Genomic DNA, 19,742 nt, shown 5'->3' on the forward strand with positions numbered 1-19,742 from the left:
GATAGTTTCCAGGATCCGTTGAGGCACCACCTTTGTGGAGAGGGACCACTATTGCTGTACACCACTCTTTTGGTACATATCCTGTGGTAAGGCTGAGATTGAACAGTAGTTTTATGTTTGGGTTTAGCTCTTCTTGGAGTTCATGTAGGATGCAGCCCGGGACACCGTCTGGTCCCATTGATGCTGTGTTTTTTGCTTTGGAGAGGGCGGCTCTTACCTGAGCATCTGAGATGTCAGGGGGGCAGCACTCTGCTGGGATAGATATTTGCCCTTTTGGTGGGGGGGGGGGTTTGCGCTAAACCTGTCAGCTAGGATGTTGGCAATGTCTATGGGTTTGGTGTATTTTTTGTCATTTTGGACTAATTCTGAGCATATCTGGGAATTCCCACCCAGGTTCCTAACATAACTAAAGAAAGCCTTGTGATTATCCTTAGTGTCCTGTGCAATTTTTCTCTCGAAGCTGGCCTTAGACGATTTTATGAGTGCCCGTAGTTTTTTGCTAACACTGATCAGAGATGCCTTCCCTTTTTGGGATTTTGCTCTATCATGTAGTAGCTTCCTCCTTCTATTGTATAGTTTGTTTATGGCTGGGGTACACCAGACAGGACGTCTGCCTTTGGAGGATTGGGTCTTGGTTTTAATTGGGATTGCATGATCCATGCATTCCTGAAGGTGTTCATAGAATACGTTTATAAAGGATTCTGCGGTCTGGGCCGTATTTTCCACAGGCCTGGAGGCTTTGAAGGATTCCACCTCAGTTTTGAGGAGTGTGAAATTTGCTTTATTGAAGTTTTTCACTGTGGTTTTCTGGGCAGGGGGTGGGGTCGGGATGTGAATATCCAGTGAGATTAGTGTATGGTCTGATCTTACCAGTGAGGGATACACTTCTGGTCTGGAGCATAGAGTCCCCATGTTGGTGATGATCAGGTCCAGTATGTTTTCCCCTCTTGTGGGAGTGGTAACAAGTTGTTCCATAGCATTTGAGTTAATAAATTCTAGGAACCTTTGAGCTAGGGTGTTGGAGCTAGAGTAATGCTCCCAGTCTATGTTTGGGTAGTTGAAGTCACCCAATATAATGGTGTTTGGAGAGACCTTCATATTTTCCAGTGTTCTCAGGAAGGCCGAATGGGGTTCCTGGGTTTGGGAGGGTGGTCTGTAGCAGGCTATAAACTGGAAGGCAGTTTTACCCACTGTTAGTTGCACATGCATAGTCTCTGATGCTTTGTGCTGTGCCACCAACCTGGAGGTGTGGGTATCTTTAATGAATATTGATACTCCCCCTCCTTTTCTGGTTTGGTCCAAGTTTTGAGGCCGAAAAGCATGGTATGAGGTATAACCTGGTAGTGCTGGTGTGCTCTCGGGAGCCTTGAACCAGGTTTCTGTTACTGCACAGATATCGATGTTCTCCATGCTAAGGAGAGTTTCGAGTGCATGCATCTTGAGGTTTAGACTTCTGGCGTTGAGTAGCATTACTCTTAGTTTCTTTTCCCTTGTGATACCTATGGAGGTGGGTTTGTCTTTTGAGCCTTGCCTAAAAAAGGCACTATGGTGGTAGCAAGAGCCTTTGCCAATATCCAAAAGCCCAGGGGTGACAGGTGCAAGCCGTCCCTAGCGAAGCATCGTGGCTTGTCGAGCATGTCATCCCAGGCTGACAGGCATTGGATCCCCTTTGAATGACACCAATACTTAAGCCAATTGTTGAAATTGATCATCTTGTCTTCATATTGTGGCATCATTCTTGGTGAGGGTAAAATGCTACTCAAGGTCAGGGTCATACCGGCCTGGGCCACATGCTCAGAGAGCTCCTCTATGTCTCTTTTTATGTAGTCCAGGGAGGTACATCTCAGGTCATTCACACCAGCATGGACAATGACTGAGTCATATTTGTACTTGCCTTGGAGTGACCTAAGCGCTTGTGTTATGTGGCGGATCCTAGCGCCCGACAGGCAGCTCACCATGACCTTCTCCTTGTTCAGCCTGATGAGCGGGACGTCAGTTTGCCTGACGATTGAGTCACCTATTACAAGTGTATCAGGTGTGTTGTTTAGCCTTAAGGGCTGTGACTGTTCGGCATACTGGCTTTCTGAGCTATGTGTTGCACGTGTTTTGTTTTGGGGTAGTGGTTGCTTGGGTGTCTGCTTTGGAGGTCTCTGCTGCTTAGGCAGATTTTTATTTAGAGCCTCCGAGTATGTTTTTGTGTGTTTATGTGTTTGGTTTGCTGTCGTGGTAGGTCTATGTGAGACTGGAATTGTAGTGAGTGTGGTTTCCTTCTCCTCCTGACAGGTTTCACCAGTACTGAGTTGAGAGAGCTTAGCCTCCAGTTTGGCTATATGGTTGCATCTCTCACATGTGTTGGAATTTGTTGGGAGGAGGAGAGGGTTGTCTGTGTACATGAGGCAGTTGTAACATTGCCTCAAGATTCCCAGATTCACCAGCTGGACCGGAGAGGAGATTGACAACTGACCTTTGGACATACTAGAATAGTATTGGGAATTCCTTTATAACTGAAAAAAAAGAGCCAATGGGGAACAAGGTACTCAAGGGGAGTTTGTCAGGGTATAGTGCTTTTAATTTTTTAGTGCTGACTTATATAATTGCAGGTAACTTAAATGAAAAAATGACAAACAGTAACTTTCTTTCAAGTGAAACAAGGAAATAAATACAGTAAGCAATGCAGATGTCACTAGGGATCCACAGAAGCGCTGAAAAGCCGTGTTTTAGGTGGAATTAGTGTTTCAGGGAAATAACAAGCAAACAAGCATGCAAACAAAGCTAGATTCAGCAGGCCTGGATCTAGTCTATGTTACAGCAAACAAGGTGTACCAATTTCAGTAAGCAACAGTTCAAATATGCAGGCACTATAAGCCTTTAACCAGAAATTCCCAGCTCAGAAGGGCAGAGTCCAGCCTCTCCTCCCACAAGAGTGCAGACCACGAACCTTCTTAATGTAAAATAACTGGCCTGAAGCCCAAGTGCTTAAACCAGAACTAATACACTTTTAGAATAACAGACACTGAGCCCTCAATCAGCATTTCCCAACTTAGAAGGATGTAAGCTACCTGTCCTGCCACCACAGTGCAGGCCACAAACCTTCCTAATATAAAACAACTGGTCTGAGCCCAAGTGCTTAATCCAAAAGACTTAGAATGATAGCTACACTTTAATCAAGTTACTACCAAGCAGTAATAAATACAATTGAACACTTTAAAGAATGCCTGGATTAGTGCTCAAGTTATAGAAACAAAGCTAGATTCAGCAGGCCTGGATCTAGTCTATGCTACAGCAAACAAGGTGTACCAATTTAGTAAGAAGCAGTTCAAATATGCAGGTACTATAAGCCTTTAACCAGAAATTCCCAGCTAATAGCTACTGTTTCTAGGGGAAGACATAGAGGAAGCTTCAGTACCAGTGTTTTTAGAACAGGAAGGTACACTTTCCATTCCAAAGCAAGCTAGCAAGGAAAATCATCCTAAATAGTAGACTTGAATATGTCACATAAACTTTAAAAAGGCACAATGGTAAGATAATACCTTAAGTGGGGCAAGAGAAAACATAGCAAGGGTAGTAAAAAAAGATGGTGAACAATGTCTGTGCAGCCTCATTCCCCTAATTTCAGTTAAAATAACCTTGTATGTATCACGAATAAAAAGGGGAAGAACTTCTGCATCATTTAGTAGTACCAAAACGTTATAGGCCACTAGTAATGAATCCCTCACCCATGTATTAGCAAGCCACCTGGGGGTGGATAAAACAAAGGCAAGAGTCATCATCATCTTCTTTCAGCTGTTCCCATTAGGGGTCACCACAGCAGATCACCTGTTTCCATTTATTTCTGTCCTCTGCAGCTTGCTCTGTCACACCAGCCACCTGCATGTCCTCTCTCACCACATCCATAAACCTTATCTTAGGCCTTCCTCTTTTCCTGTTACCTGGTAGCTTCACCCTTAGCATCTTTTTCCCAATATACTCAGCATCCCTCTTCAGCACATGTCCAAACCAATGTAATATTGCCTCTCTGGCTTTGTCTCCAAACCTTCCAACCTGGGCTGACCATCTAATATACTTATTCCTAATCCTGTCCACCCTCGTCACACCCAGTGCAAATCTTAACATCTTTAACTCTGCCACATCCAGCTCAAACTCCTGCCTTTTTGTCAATGCCACTGTCTCCAACCCATATAACATAGCTGGTCTCACTCCCCTCTTGTAGACCTTCCCTTTCACTCTTACATGTACTCGTCTGTCACAAATCACTACTGACACTCTTCTCCACCCACTCCATCCTACCTGTACTCTCTTCTTCACCTCTCTTCCACACTCACCGTTACTCTGAACTATTGACCCCAAGTATTTAAACTCATCCACCTTCGCCAGCTCTACTCCTTGCATCCGCACCATTCCTCTATCCTCTCTTTCATTCACACAAATATATTCTGTCTTAGTCCTGCTGACCTTTATTCCTCTTCTCTCTAGAGCATATCTCCATCTCTCCAGGGTCTCCTCCACATGTTCCCTACTCTCACTACAGATCACAATGTCAACTGCAAACATCATAGTCCATGGGGACTCCTGTCTGATCACGTCTGTCAACCTGTCCATCACCATTGCAAATAAGAAAGGGCTCAGAGCAGATCCTTGATGTAACCCCACCTCCACCATAAATGCATCCTTCACTCCCACAGCAGACCTCACCGCTGTCACACTACCCTCATATATATCCTGTACCACTCTTACATACTTCTCTGACACTCCAGACTTCCTCATACAATACCACAACTCCTCTCTAGGCACCCTGTCATATGCTTTCTCTAAGTCTACAAAAACACAATGCAACTCCTTTTGACATTCTCTGTACTTCTCCATCAACACTCTCAGAGCAAACATTGCATCTGTAGTGCAATTTCCCGGCATGAAACCATACAGCTCATCATTAATCATCATGTCCCTTCTTAACCTAGCTTCCACTACTCTTTCCCATAACTTCATGATGTGACTGATCAATTTAATCCCTCTGTAGTTACTACAGCTCTGCACATCACCCTTATTCTTAAAAATCGGTACCAAAACACTTTTTCTCCATTCCTCAGGCATCCTCTCACTTTCCAAGATTTCATTAAACAATCTGGTTGAAAACTCCACTGCCATTTCACCTAAACACCTCCATGCTTCCACAGATATGTCATCTGGGCCAACAGCCTTTCCTTTCTTCATCCTCTTCATAGCTATCCTTACTTCCTCCTTGCTAATCGATTGTACTTCATGATTCACTATCCCTACATCATCCAACCTTCTCTCCCTCTCATTCTCTTCATTCATCAACCCCTCAAAGTACTCTTTCCATCTCCTCAAAACACTCTCCTCACTTGTGAGTATGTTTCCCTCAATATCCTTTATCACCCTTACCTGCTGCACATCTTTCCTAGCTCGGTCCCTCTGTCTAGCCAATCGGTACAGGTCCTTTTCTCCCTCCTTAGTGTCCAACCTTTCATACAACTCTTCATATGCCTTATCCTTAGCCTTCGCCACCTCTCTCTTTGCCATGTACCTCATCTCCTTATAATCCTGTCTACTTTCTTCATCTCTCTGACAATCCCAATTTTTCTTTGCCAGCCTCTTTCTCTGTATACTCTCCTGTACTTCCTCATTCCACCACCATGTCTCCTTGTCATCTTTCCTCTGTTCAGATGTCATACCAAGCACCTTTCTAGCCATCTCTCTTACTAGCTCTGCTGTAGTTACCCAGCTATTTGGTAACTCTTCACTGCGACACACTGCCTGTCTTAACTCATCCCTTAACTTCACCTCACAATTACCCTTTTTCAATTTCCACCATTTGATCCTTGGTGCTACCCTCAAGCTCCTCCTCCTCTTCTTCATCACCAATGTCATCCTACAAACCACCACCCTATGCTGCCTAACTACACTTTTCCTGGTCACCACTTTACAGTCTCCAATCTCCTTCAAACTGGCCCTCCTACATAAGATATAATCCACCTGTGTGCATCTTCCTCCACTCTTGTATGTCACCCTTGTTAAAGTACGTATTCACCACAGCCATGTCCATCCTTTTCGCAAAATCCACTACCATCTGACCTTCTGCATTCCTTTGTTTAACACCATACCTACCCATCACTTCCTCATCCCCTCTGTTCCCTTCACCAACATGCCCATTGAAATCTGCTCCAATCACCACTCTCTCACCCTTGGGTACAGTCATCACCACTTCATCTAATTCACTCCAAAATTTTTCTTTCTCATCCATTGCGCACCCAACTTGTAGAGCATATGCACTAACAACATTCATCATTACACCATCAATTTCCAGCTTCATAAACATCACTCTATCCGACGCTCTTTTCACTTCCAAAACACTCTTAGAATACTGTTCCTTCAGAAATAACTCCTACGCCATTTCTCCTGCCATCCACACCATGGTAAAACAATTTAAACCCACCTCCGATACACCTCGCCTTACTCCCCTTCCATCTGGTCTCTTGCACACACAATATACCAACCTTCCTTCTGTCCATCATATCAGCTAGCTCTCTCCCTATACCAGTCATACTGCCAACATTCAAAGTTCCGATCCTCACTACCACAGTCCTAGCCTTTCTCCTCTCTTCTTGCCTTCGGCCATGCCTTCCACCTCTTCTCCTCCTTCGGCCAACAGTAGCCCAATTTCCACCAGCACCCCGTTGGCTAACAGTACTGGTGGCGGTCATTGTTAACCCAGGCCTCGACCGATCCGGTATGGAAATATTAACTGGTGTCCACATGAAACTATTTGGCGAAGTTTTATGCCGGATGCCCTTCCTGACGCAACCCTCCCCATTTATCCAGGCTTGGGACCGACACAAAGAAATGCACTGGCTTGTACATCCCCAGAGTAATAGGTAAATTTTACTGCTCTGGTATAATAAAATAAATATAAAACTTCCTTGATTACTGTCCATAATGCCAGAAACATGTTCTCTATCCTGGATATGAAATCCCTTGATCCTAATGTTCATTATAGAAGTGTCATTAATGCATCATTATGGACACTGTAGGACTATTAGTAAGATCAGCAATAATTATAACAGACTGTGAGACCAAATTCCCAGTCACAGTGCTGTTAGGTAAAATTAATGCTGTGAATATTTATAGGGAGCTTGTATTGCTATTCACATGAGTTGGTATCCCTAAATAGATATTAACCAATGTTGCACCAGTTGTATAACAGCTTTAAAGTTAAATAGTAGAGGGCATCAGTGTATGACCCACATACTTATGAGTTAGTAGAAATATCTAATAAAATACTGAAATAGTAGTTGAGGACGCCATCAATGCAGATGGGAAAACTGGGCCCAATGACTACCTTAATTGCAGCTTGCAATTAGAGAAGTACCACAACCCTCAACTGGTTTTACCCCATTTGAGCTTCTATGCAGGGGATGTCCTAGTGGGCTCACTGATATAGACAAGGAAACTCTGCAAGATGAAGAGACACCATTTAAAAGTGTGAACATTATACTAGTTAACAGAACAGAAAAAAAATTGTTTTGTTCATAATAATATAATACATGCAGAAAACCCAGGACATACAAGAATGCATCTTTAATTAAAAAAAAAAAAATATATATATATATATATATATATATATATATATATATATATATGGGTCCCCTTTAGTTGACCGAACCGACGATTCCCCGACACGCGGAAGACAAAGACCAAACGATCGACAGGTAAGTTTACCGAAAGGGTGATTTGCCAACAGCGGAAAGACCGACAAGGGTAATGTGTGAGCGCGACTCGGTAAGTGTACGACAGTGACGGAGTTAGGAGCGGTCAGGTAAGTGTGCAATATTGTGGGATTTTGGGTTAGGGTGTGGGAAAGGTGAGTGTGTGTTAGTGTCGGAGTTAGGGTTCGGGTAAGGTAAGTGTGTGATAGTGAGGGACTGTAGTTTAGGGACGGGTTAAGTGAGTTAGGTTTAGAGTGCGGGTAGGGTGAGTGTGCGATAGTGACGGGCTTTATGTTTTTGGGTGGGTTAAGTGAGTTAGGGTGCAGGTAGGTGAAGTGTGCGATAGTGACAGTCTTTAGGTGTAGGGGTGGGTTAAGTGAGTTAGGGTTAGGGTGCAGGTAGGGTGAGTGTGCGATAGTGTCGGACCTTGGGGTTAGGGGTGGGTTAAGTGAGTTAGGGTTAGGGTGCAGGTAGGGTGAGTGTGCGATAGTGTCGGACCTTAGGGTTAGGGTTTGGGTTAGGGCTAGTGGCTATGCTATGTAGTGTAATGTGTTGTTTACGTTCGGTGTGTCGGTGTAATGGTGTTCGGTGTTTTGCGTTGTCGGTTTTGTGTGTTGTCGGTTATCTGGTCTTGGTGGTTTGTGTGTCGGCGAACTGGTGTGTCGGTTTTCTAAAGTAGACCCATATATTGAAACTCATCAACTTAAATGTAAACCCATACATTACAAGATGGGTTGCAAACTGGCTGAGTGATAGAACCCACAGGGTCAGAGTTGCTGGCGCCATGTCAGACTCAAAGCCTGTCACAAGTGGTGTCCCACAGGGCTCAGTCCTGGGCCCACTCTTGTTTGGCATCTACTTTTCTGAAGTGCAAGCAAACACAGGAGGGTTATGGCTGACAAAGTTTGCAGATGACTGCAAACTGGGCGCCGTAGTCGAAAACACATCTGACACAGATATCCTTCAGAAGGGTCTCACAGAAACGGATAACTGGTGCCAGAGCCATGGCCTAAAGTTAAATGCCAAGAAATGCATAGTCATACCCTTCAGGAAAAACAAGGTTACCCCTAGCTACCATATAGGTGGCAATCCACTTATCACAGAAGAAGTTATCAGGGACCTGGGGATCCAGGTTGACAGTAGCCTTTCATTCGACACTCATATTGCTAAAGTAGTTAGGAAGACCTTCTACATTGCCCACCTTATCATGAAGGGATTCACATCTAGATCAAGGGAGGTCATAGTCTCCCTATACTCATCACTCATCAGACCAATGATTGAGTACAATGCCCCATTGGAATGTATCTGACCTGACACTTGCAGCAGCTGGAGAGGCCACAAAAGTTCCTCACCAAAAGGATAAAGGGTCTCAAAAATCTGTCTTATGCTGCCCGACTGAAAGAACTCCAGCTATATTCAGTTGCTTACCGCTTGCTCAGAGGTGACCTGTGCCTGACATACAAGGCCATGTCAAACCCAGATTTGTTAAACATGCTTCATCTCAAAAAATCTAGATCACTCAGAGCCACAAGGGCGGGAGACTTAAACCTCGACACGGTTATTAATAGGACGTGCTGGAGGGATAGATTCATCACCCAAAGACTCCCTATGCTGTGGAACAAAATCCCGGTATATGTGAGGCAGAGCACCTTGCTGGCCTTGTTCAAGAGGAATCTTGACCAATGGATGGGAGATCGCAGATACACCCCAGGGGTTACCTCAGTGTCACTGCTCGACAGAGGCACAGCAAAATAATGGGCACAGTTTCTCCAAACTAAAGGGGTAGGCTTGTAAATGCCCTCGGGCAGATAGCCTAGTATGAACCTATGAACCTATATATATATATATATATATATATATATATACATATATATATATATATATATATATATATATATATATATATATATATATATATATATTCTTTAGATTATCTATCTTCTGTTGAATTTTTCTTTTTCTCATGGTATTTGCTTCTAGCCTAGACTTGCTAAATAACTCTGTATAACTCTATCTTTTAATGTTAACATTGTACCAAATTTCATTTTAATTATACTTTATTGTATATCTTTGTTCATTGTTGCTGCTAGGAACTTTTCTCCCCGGGCCTCTACTGAAAATGGACATGTATCCAGTTAGACTAGCCCGGTCAACAAATGTAAAATAAATAAATAAATAAATATTTAAGAATGCTCATCTTAGAGACTTTAACCTTGAATACAACAAGGTACTAGTATTAGTGCCATCTACTGAAACTAAATTTCTGACTAATAGTGAGGGACCATTTGAGGCAATAAAAATAATTAATGCAGTAGATTATAAGGTCAGACAACCAGGAAAAGAAACATAGAGCAAATCTACTGTATTATTGTATTAAAACCATGGAAAACCATGGAAAAAGAAAAAAAAACACTACAGAGGGTTTGCAAGTTGAAGTTCTTAAGAAAAAACAAAGATTCAGATTCTCTTCCTGAGGTCTACAGAAGAAGCCTTGTCAAAAGTATAGAAATATTAGTAAAAAGTATTTAACTTAAGAAACAAGGAAGTGTTTTCAGACATAAGTCTGAGAACTAAACTGATCAAAGAAAAAAAATTTGTGAAAGAAATTAGAAAAACAATATTTAAATTAGGTGTGAATGGAGCTGCTAATAAAATGGAGACTCAGTCAGCAAAGCATAAATATATATGAAATGGTGTGTGTGTGTGTGTGTGTGTGTGTGTGTGTGTGTGTGTGTGTGTGTGTGTGTGTGTGTGTGTGTGTGTGTATAAATGTATGTCTCTCTGTTTGACTCTGATGAAATAATTTATAATGTTAAGATGAAAGCAGTTACTAAATATGTTACCTAATAAACTTTGAAGTTTTTTTATTGTTTTATAGCTCTTTTATTTTGTTTGTATGTATGTATGTATGTATGTATATGGAACATGTATTAGACGAAGAGAAACAGAAGGTACCACTGCTCTGGAACTGACTCCCCCAGCCACATAAAACAAAGCTCATGCCTGTCCATATTCAAGTGCAACTTAGATAGATGGGTAATAGAAAATTTACCCCAGGACTGTTCCCTGTACTGCTAATGTACAGAAGCAGCTCCTAAATGCTTTATCCCATGCTTGGGTCCCCTTAAATTATTTGTGGTATAATCCCACTTATTCTCATTATCAGCTGTGGAATGGGTAAGGACAACATAATATCAAATTGGATAAGTTAATTCAAGCACCAAAAGGGAAACTGGCTAGGCTTAAAATGGCCTACAGGGAAGCTAGCCTAGTACTTTCTAGAGTTTAGTTTACTGGTTGCTTATTTCTTTGATTTACAGCAATGTTCATAAGTAAGTACTAATCTAATTGTCCTTGTGGGTCATTTTAAGCCTAGCCAATTTCCCTTTCAAAGGTGGGAATCAAACACTATATGTTATGTGATTTTGTGCAATGCACAGGAAATATTAAAACATTATGAATTATTGCAGTGAGAATGTATTGTCCACTTGGAACTAGTATAGAGCAGAATTTCACAGGCCCACTTAAAACATGGGTTAGCCATGGCTTTTAAACCCAAACTGGATGGATATTAGACAGTAAGTGAGGTTCTGAGATTTCTCTTCCTTCGAAATTAATAATATATGGAATATTAAGTAATTCTGTTAATAACTTAAACCAAAAGTTTTTTTTTTTCTTTTCTACTCCATGGCATTAAATGAAAGTACAAATAAACCTAGAAAACTTCTCACTGATAGCTAGAGCCTAACCACTACCACTTTACTATTTATTTATTTATTTATTTATTTATTTATTTATTTATTTAATATAATTATTGACATTTGTTCACCAGGAAAGTCTGAAATATTAGTCTACAGGGAAATCCACAGGGGCCCCTAGATACTTCATTCTAAGTATCACCCTGTGATTGCCACTCCTCCTAAGCAACATTTTAGTTCATGCTACAGAGTTTTGCACAGACAGAACTGTACCTACAATGTTGTTACATTCTGACATGCCTGCACCACACTATGTTGGCACGCCTCACGAAGGAACATTCACGGTTACTGACATTTAATTGCAACAATGAAACGTTATAGCAGCTCTATATACAGGGTGGGACTTAAGTGGAATGGTGCCATAGGCACGGCTGACTGTTTTAGCCCCAAACACACACACATCCTCCAGTGCACATCTCTATTTTCCTCCAATCTCTGCCTCACCACACCATGCACACTACTTTTTTCGTCCTTTTCTCACATTTTGCCTTACTCATCAGCTTTCTCAAGATGCCATGACTTTCTATATGCCCTGGAGTGCATTTTAATTTGTTTTTCTTTTAACACATCCTTTTCATTTAATGATGGCCTGAACAGAAATTACGATTAAGAAAATAAATTCATTGTTATTGCTTAACTTCCTTGCATACTTTCAACAGATCTTTCTTGACCAAGACAGTTTAGTAAATAACTCAATTATGCCAGGATTCACAGAAACTATAGAGTTATAGATGCTCTGACCTGCATTTTAGATCACTTTCCCAACCTTTAATCCAATAGTGGTCTGAACAAAAAGAATGACTAAGAAAAGAATTTCAGTCTTATTTTTTCATTCGAGGAAGACATAAGTTGTGTCCATGGCTTAATACTAACCACGCAGTTGTTGTGAGAACACATAAATCTGGCCTCCTCCCAACCACCCCACAAAAGAAAGGTGGTCTCTAAATGCGCATCCCTCTGTTGTTAGACTGGGATGAAAGCAGAGGCTCAAATGGCTACAGTAGTGCATTTCAAGTGACTACTGTCATACATATACATAGCATGCCTCCTCACCCCTACCTCACAAAGGCAGCTACCTGTACATGTGCCTGATGCATAATTATGAGGATAGTGAAAAAAATGATAACAGTAATATTTATTTATTTATTTATTTATTTACATTTGTTGATCGGGAGTGTCCGACTGGACGTAGGTCCATTTTTAGCGGAGGCCCGGAGAAAAAAGCTCCATAGTTAAAATAAACAGACAGTAGTTACATTGGATTTCATAGCGATTACCAATTTAACATAGCAATTAATTACAAACATATTTACAGATGAAGAACATTGTACATCAGTGGACAATTAGAATCTTTATCTGTGAAGTACATAACAGACATTAACAAATGTTACAATAAGAAGTTCCTGCTGTATAATAAGTACTAGGCTTATGAGCATCTGAGCTTGTTATAATCAAGGTAGTTAGTGGGGTGGAAAGAAAGGTTGTGGTTGGATGGGTTGGGTGATATTAGAGTGGGAGTTGCAAGGGCATAGCCAGCATGTTTTTAGGTGCGCTTTTAGTAAAGTTTTGAAGTGGGTGCATGATGGTACAGAGGTAATTGTGGGTGGGAGGGAGTTCCATAATTTGGCTATGGCGCAAGAGAATAGTGCTTCCCAGTGCACAGTTTAACTGAAACTATATAATGTGCATCTCATTAAATGGATGCCAATAAATATATTTTTGTTTTGCAGGTTTTCCTAAAGAGGCATGTATTTTTTGAGAACTAAAACTATGGTATCAAGGTTTAATGTGAGTTTTTTTCGATGCTGCATCTTATAGATGCATTAAAATCAAAATTGCAAGTGGTATTGTTAATATTTTGAATGATTAACATCTCAATCACTTTTTTCATTTTATATTATAACTATATTACAGTATATTAATTAATTAACTCAATATATCACATTTTGTTTCTTCTAGACAGTCCACTGCCTGTACACTAGCTAAAGTAGCCTTTTTTGCGCACCTGTGAGGTCTGTGAGAAAATTAAAAGAAACAATGCTCATGCTGTTCTCAGCCCAAACACAAGGTATAATGACCTTCTGTGCACACCTCTAAGGTTTGATTGTGAAATTTGAAATTATAAGGCAGCTTGTTACTCTTACACTGCAACACACAGACACACACACACACACACACACACACACACACACACACACACACACACACACACACACACACACACACACAAACATACATGAGCCATAGCAATACATACCTGTCAATGAACCTGAATGTCCCTGATTTTCCCTCATAATTTTACTCTGCCCTACATAAAAAGTTTAATTTGCTGGTAAACCATTCAAGATTATAGACAGTCAGAAAATCTAGACATTAGAGCTTTATACATCGTATTATTCAAAAAATACATGTTGATGCAGAATGTGTTATTCTAGTCACTTTTGAAGTGAATTAAAGTAATGTTTAGAAAGTGTTCCTGATTTTTGGGCCTTTGTTCTGCAATTATTTTTGGCTTTGCCCAGACTTCTTGAGTAAAAAGAAGTTGAGAATTATAGTATCTGGTGTTCTGTCAGTATGTATACAACTCCCTGAAAAAGAAAACCATCCTTGAAGATTGGAAGCACCAGTTTCTAATTAAAATTCAATATAAGCATCGAGATCAATCACTCTGGGCTACTGATCTCTAGTGCATACCTTGTTCACATTCATTTACTGATTATCAGCTTTAGCCTAACAGGGTTATATCAGAACCTTGTTTCAGGTAAAGAATGAAATGGGAAAATGAATATTTTTTTTCTTCCTCATTTTCCCCAACTGGAAGCAGTTTTTGTGGTGCCCCCACACAGTAAGGATAATTAAAGGGGGGGGGGGGCTCTGTTGGCATGTGTGCTACAGGTGCCTAAAGCTGGCTGTGACTGAAAGTTTTAGTGGGAAGAATGACAACCATCAGAATTTAATTAAGTCATGAACACTATGTCGGTGGTAAAACATTTAATGAAATTGTGACGACAGTTACTTGACAAAACATTATCACTATAACCAGAGATATCGTTGAATTTTAAAGAAAACATAAATAAGAGTTATTATTATCCATCTGGTTTGTTAAGTACATACGATTGCTGCACTAGCTTTAACTGGTTTGATAAACATGATACAAAATATCAAAATAAGATAACTTTCTGTGGTTGGAGCCCCCATTGACTGCAAGGTTCACTGGTCCCTAAAGCTGTCTATGATAACAGAGAGTAATCAGTTTAAAATCCGTATGACCTCATTTTCTTATTAAAAGTAGGTATCGTTATGACTACAAAAATAATTTTTGTCTGATGTATTGCTTACTATATAATCAGCTTTATTTCTGCCTGACAGATTTATAATTGCATTGTGAAGAGAACTATGTGCTGAACAAGTCTAGCATTTATATGTTGTCATTTTTGGAGTTCTCAAAATATTTGGATTTGTTTAAAGCAGGATTCACTAAATATGTACAGGTGAAATACTACACTAAATAAGTCCGCATTGATTTTTTTAATGTAGCACTAGGTGTGAAATTCCAATTCTGTTAGGTGTGATTTAAAATAAAATGGGTCTTAGTAATACATTCTGCAGTACCCCCTTTTATTCTGATTGCACATGGACCATGCACTTCTCCAGCACTCGAGTCTGCATTTCTCATCACTGAACCAATTTTGTATCTGTTTTTCAAATGTCTTACTTAATTCAACAAATAATTAATATGAGCACCTTGATCAACAGTATCTGTTGCATTCTGCCAAAAGATGTTGTCAGTTGTTATTGACTGTTCATTCTGGCTTATTCTCTACACTCACATCTCTACCTCTCAGTGTAATTCGTTACATATCAGTGTCAATGCAAACTTACTTTGTTTACTGCATTTAACAGATGCTGTTGCCTATAACCATTCTTTTGGTAGACAGCACATTTCTCAAATGATGCCTTAGCAAAATGTTGAATAAATAATTAAAATAACTGATATTTACTAGAGTAACACCTTACAAATCTTCTATAGAAGCCTTTGACGTGTCTAAAATGAAACACCCTAACAAAAGAATATATTAAACCTTTTTGCTACTCTAACAGATGTTGGGAAGAGGTTGAACAGACGACATGCAATTAGTAAAATCTTACTCTGCTGATACTCATGAGAGTCATAGACACATCTTCTTCTTTTCATATGGGCACTTCTCCTTTCCAAAAGAGGCAAGGGCTGTAGTGAGTGAAGACTTCTGCAGAAGGATTATTTTCAGTAATGTCTCTGGCCATGCAGTTTTTTAGATGAGATATATCATCGTGTTGTATAAAATAATTAAATAGATATCAGATATGAAGTTCGTTGTGTATGCACATTTAAAAAATCATTTTCAAAATGGCATTAACATACCAAGAAGATGATGTAGAACAAGTCCATCGAATATGTCCTCTTCCAGATTTTTCACCACAATATGTTCCCTTTTTAATGTACTGTTAATCCAGTCATTAAGGAACTAAGAAAAAAATAAACAGAGGCCAGGTCATTATGACTATAATATCCATCTATTGCTTCTTTCCATTAACCTACAATCTAACAATGTTTAGAACACATTGGAACACATATTCTCATTTGCAGCATTTCATTTGAATTACATTTTTATTGGCTGATAAGTGAATTGACCTGAAGGACCCCTTTTAGCCAAAGCCAATTCTATTAGATGTACAGATATAAGACAGACTGGACATAATCACATTTGAAAATAACAATGATTATGTGTCATGCAATCTACTAATACAGAAAATATAGGGATAAGCAATGTATAACCAACTATATTTGCTGACACAATATATTAGATATGGGCAAGAAAAGCAAAAGAGTAATATTACTATAACATAGAGAATGGGCAACCTGTACATCAGCACCTGATAGGAGAATGAACGTTCTCCAGCAGGGTGTTAATATACAGGTAATGCCTGCTGAAAAATGAGTCTACCACCTCACAACAGCATATTAAGGTGCCATGAAACTGAGACAGTAAGGAAGCTAATGGTTGCCATTATTTTAAACTTGCTAAGCAGTGCTTTTGCTGTTTAGCGAGTGTAAAATTAAAATAAATAGAAAATGTTAAAAAAAATAAATAAAATGTGTACATCTGTTGATGTCTGTGTGTGTGAGCGTATGCATGCATGAAACTGAGAGTGAGCTTGATAGTTATTTTACACTCCCTAAGCAGCACTTCTACTATTTAATGAGTGTAAAATTAAAAGAAACACTTGCCTCGAGATGATTGTCATTGTTGAAGTAGCACCCCGATCCCATGTGCAAAATGGGAAAAAGGCTTTGTGGATGAATGGTTTTAAAAAAGAAACAAAAGTGTGTGTGCGTGCGTGCGTGCGTGTGTGTGTGTGTGTGTGTGTGTGTGTGTGTGTGTGTGTGTGTTTCTGTATGAGTGCTTGCATGCATGAAAGTGTTTGTTTGTGTATGTGAGAGAGATCGACCAGTAGCAACACAGTTAAGAGGTATGTGTACCTGTCTACATTTTAGCTAAAGAAATCTGGATAAAGATAAAGGGGGGACCATATTTTAAACTGTCCAGATTTTTACAAAATGTCCATATTTTTGCCTACTACATATCAGATTGATCCTCATAAAAGTTGTGGTTTTCTGGCAGATCATAAAGGTTTGAAGTCACTAAATGGTGACATGCATTTGAGGTTTATATTTTTTATCCTTTAAAAATGCATGTCAGCAAAAAATCCTGTCATTCTACCAAATTTTAAGTTTATAAGAGCAATATTTAAATTCTGTCCCCAGTTTTAGACCTTTGTCCCCCAGTTAGTTTGTAATGTGTCCAGGTTTCTTGACCTTAGAGGTTCAGAGATATGGGGGGAACAAAGGGTAAAAAAATAGGAACATATTTTAAATATTGCTAATATAAAATTAAAAAGTTGCTAGAATAAACTGATTTGTTTTAGCATGCATTTTCTAAAGGAAATGCTGTCTGAAACTCAAATGTATGTCATTATTTATTGATTTAAATCCCCAGTTATTGCCAATAAACCACAAATGTAAAGAGTAAGGGACTTAAAAATGAGATAAATATTCGGACATTTCTGAAAATCTTATATTTTGTATGTAGATACTTCCTCCAACACCACTGACATATACTACAGCAAGTTTAAAACATTAGACAAAGGAATTATTTTATTTCAAAAACATACATAATAATATTATAGTAATAAAAAACAAATAAGTATAACAACAATTTTACTCATAGCCCATTCTCTGCCTGCAGTGCCAGACCTATTGACCTGGGGTGTGGCCAAGATGGTGATGGAGTAATAGCACTGTGAAAAGGCTATATTGGAATTTTTTATTCAGACATAAATATGTATGTAAAACCACATAAAATGAACTCAACAATTCTAGAAGATGATATAGTAAAGGTTCATAGATTCATATTTTCAAAGGTGTTTACTAGGCTAACAACCACAAGGGCCTTTTTAAGCCTAGCCATGCATTGCAAATCTTTGACAAGCTCTGGTACCCTTGAAAAGTGTAAGCAGGGGCTTGGGAGGTCAAAAATTTACAATTAGTGGCCTTGGAGATGAACCATTTACAAGCTGCCCGTGTCCATTAGAAACACAGGTGTCAAACCAGGGATGTATTTCCTGTTCCCCATCCAATTGTCCAAGTTACATTTGAACTGGATTAGGGAGGAACTCTGCTTCACATGGATAGGGAGTCTGTTCTAGAGAAGAAGTAGTCTCTCCAGCAGGTCCGATTTATATCACAGGTAAGGTTTATGTCTTTAGAATGGGTAATTCTGGTGCTGTTTGTTTTGCAAATATGCAGGAGCTCCATCAAAGTGGGGTCTGACAATGCCTTGTTTGCCAGGCATACATCTTCCTCAACAGCCTGTAGGAGACAGAATACAGGGATAGAGTATTGAGGTGGTCTGTGCAGGACGTGTTACTTATGCCCTGTATTTTTTTAGTGAGGAACCTCTATGGATGTTCCAGTTGTTGGATATGTCTGGTTAGGTACATACTGAAGGGGGCATCGTACTCAATAATAGGTATGAATAAGGCTGAATAGAGTGGCACAATGACTTTCTTGGACCTAGATGCCAACCTTTGTATATACGTTTCACAGCATAGAATGATTTCCTCACTAATGTAGACATGTGATGGTCAAATGCTAGATTACTGCTTATGTGTGTCACCAAGTCCCTGACTACTGGGTCACCTCTTAGGAGTGTGTTGTCAATATGATAGTTACCAGGGATGGATGACTTCTTTAGGGATACTGTTATGCATTTCTTGGCATTTGGTTTTAGTCTATGGCTGTGGCACCAGTTGTTTGTCTGTGTGAGCCCTTTTTGAAGAACATTTGTGTCAATGGATGATTCAATGACAGCTCCTAATTTGCAAACATCTGCAAATTTAGTCAGCCAGAGGCCACTGATGTTGGCCTTGACGTCGGAGAAGTAGATGCCAAAAAGAAGAGGTCCCAGGACCCATCCCTGAGGGACTCCAATTGTGATTGACCTCTTTGTAGAGGGGGTACTCTCCAATTCTAACTTCCTGGGTCCTGTGTGTGAGCCAGCTGGCTACCCATTGGGTTACATAAGGGATTGCACCTAACTATCCTCTTAGGTTTGTCAACAATGCCTGAGTGGGGGATTGTGTCAAATGCCTTAGCCAGGTCAAGGTAGGCAGTGTGAACAATTCTGCCCTAATCCATTGCTCAGGTTGAATAGGCATGATCTGCCCTTGATGAAATCAAATTGGGTTGGGGTCCAGTATCTTGAGGTTTCCTATGTCATTACTGACCATTTTCCATGATAATTCCTTCCATAGCTTTGCATATGAGACTAGTGAGACTTATGCATCTGTAGTTTCCAGTGTCTGTAGATGGCTCACTTTTGTGCAGATGGATGACTGTTGCTTTTCTCCATTAATAAGGCATGAAGCCTGTTTAGAGGTACAGTTAAATACCAGTTCCAGATGGCCTGATAGATCATGTTTCATGTTATTTAGAAGGCATCCTGAGATTTTGTCTGGACCCACTGATGCAGTGTTCTTGGCTGAAGAGAGAGAGCAGTAAGGACCTGTTCCATAGTGATAGCAGGCGGAGTTAAACTTGATGGTATTTTCCTGAGGGAAGGTTGATGGGGAGAGAGGGGTAAAGTTGGAGCTAAATTTGTTGGCCAGTAGGTTTGCTATATCTTCTGGCTCAGTATAGCTGGCTTCATTTACAATGAGC

General features: G+C 40.0%; 1 protein-coding gene across 2 annotated transcripts in view; it reads right to left on the reverse strand.

The window, feature by feature from the left end:
* Positions 1-19,742, reverse strand: part of PARVG (parvin gamma) — a 3,368,585-nt gene that overhangs the window by 2,471,042 nt on the left and 877,801 nt on the right. For both annotated transcript variants that reach the window (XM_044088047.1, XM_044088046.1), the window contains exon 4: positions 15,885-15,987. In XM_044088047.1, the coding sequence (XP_043943982.1) occupies positions 15,885-15,987 (103 nt within the window). The remainder of the gene's footprint in view (positions 1-15,884; positions 15,988-19,742) is intronic.

Source organism: Protopterus annectens, chromosome 11.part0 (genome assembly GCF_019279795.1).
Source record: "Protopterus annectens isolate FY-2018-M chromosome 11.part0, PAN1.0, whole genome shotgun sequence".
NCBI classification, from domain to species: domain Eukaryota; kingdom Metazoa; phylum Chordata; order Ceratodontiformes; family Protopteridae; genus Protopterus; species Protopterus annectens.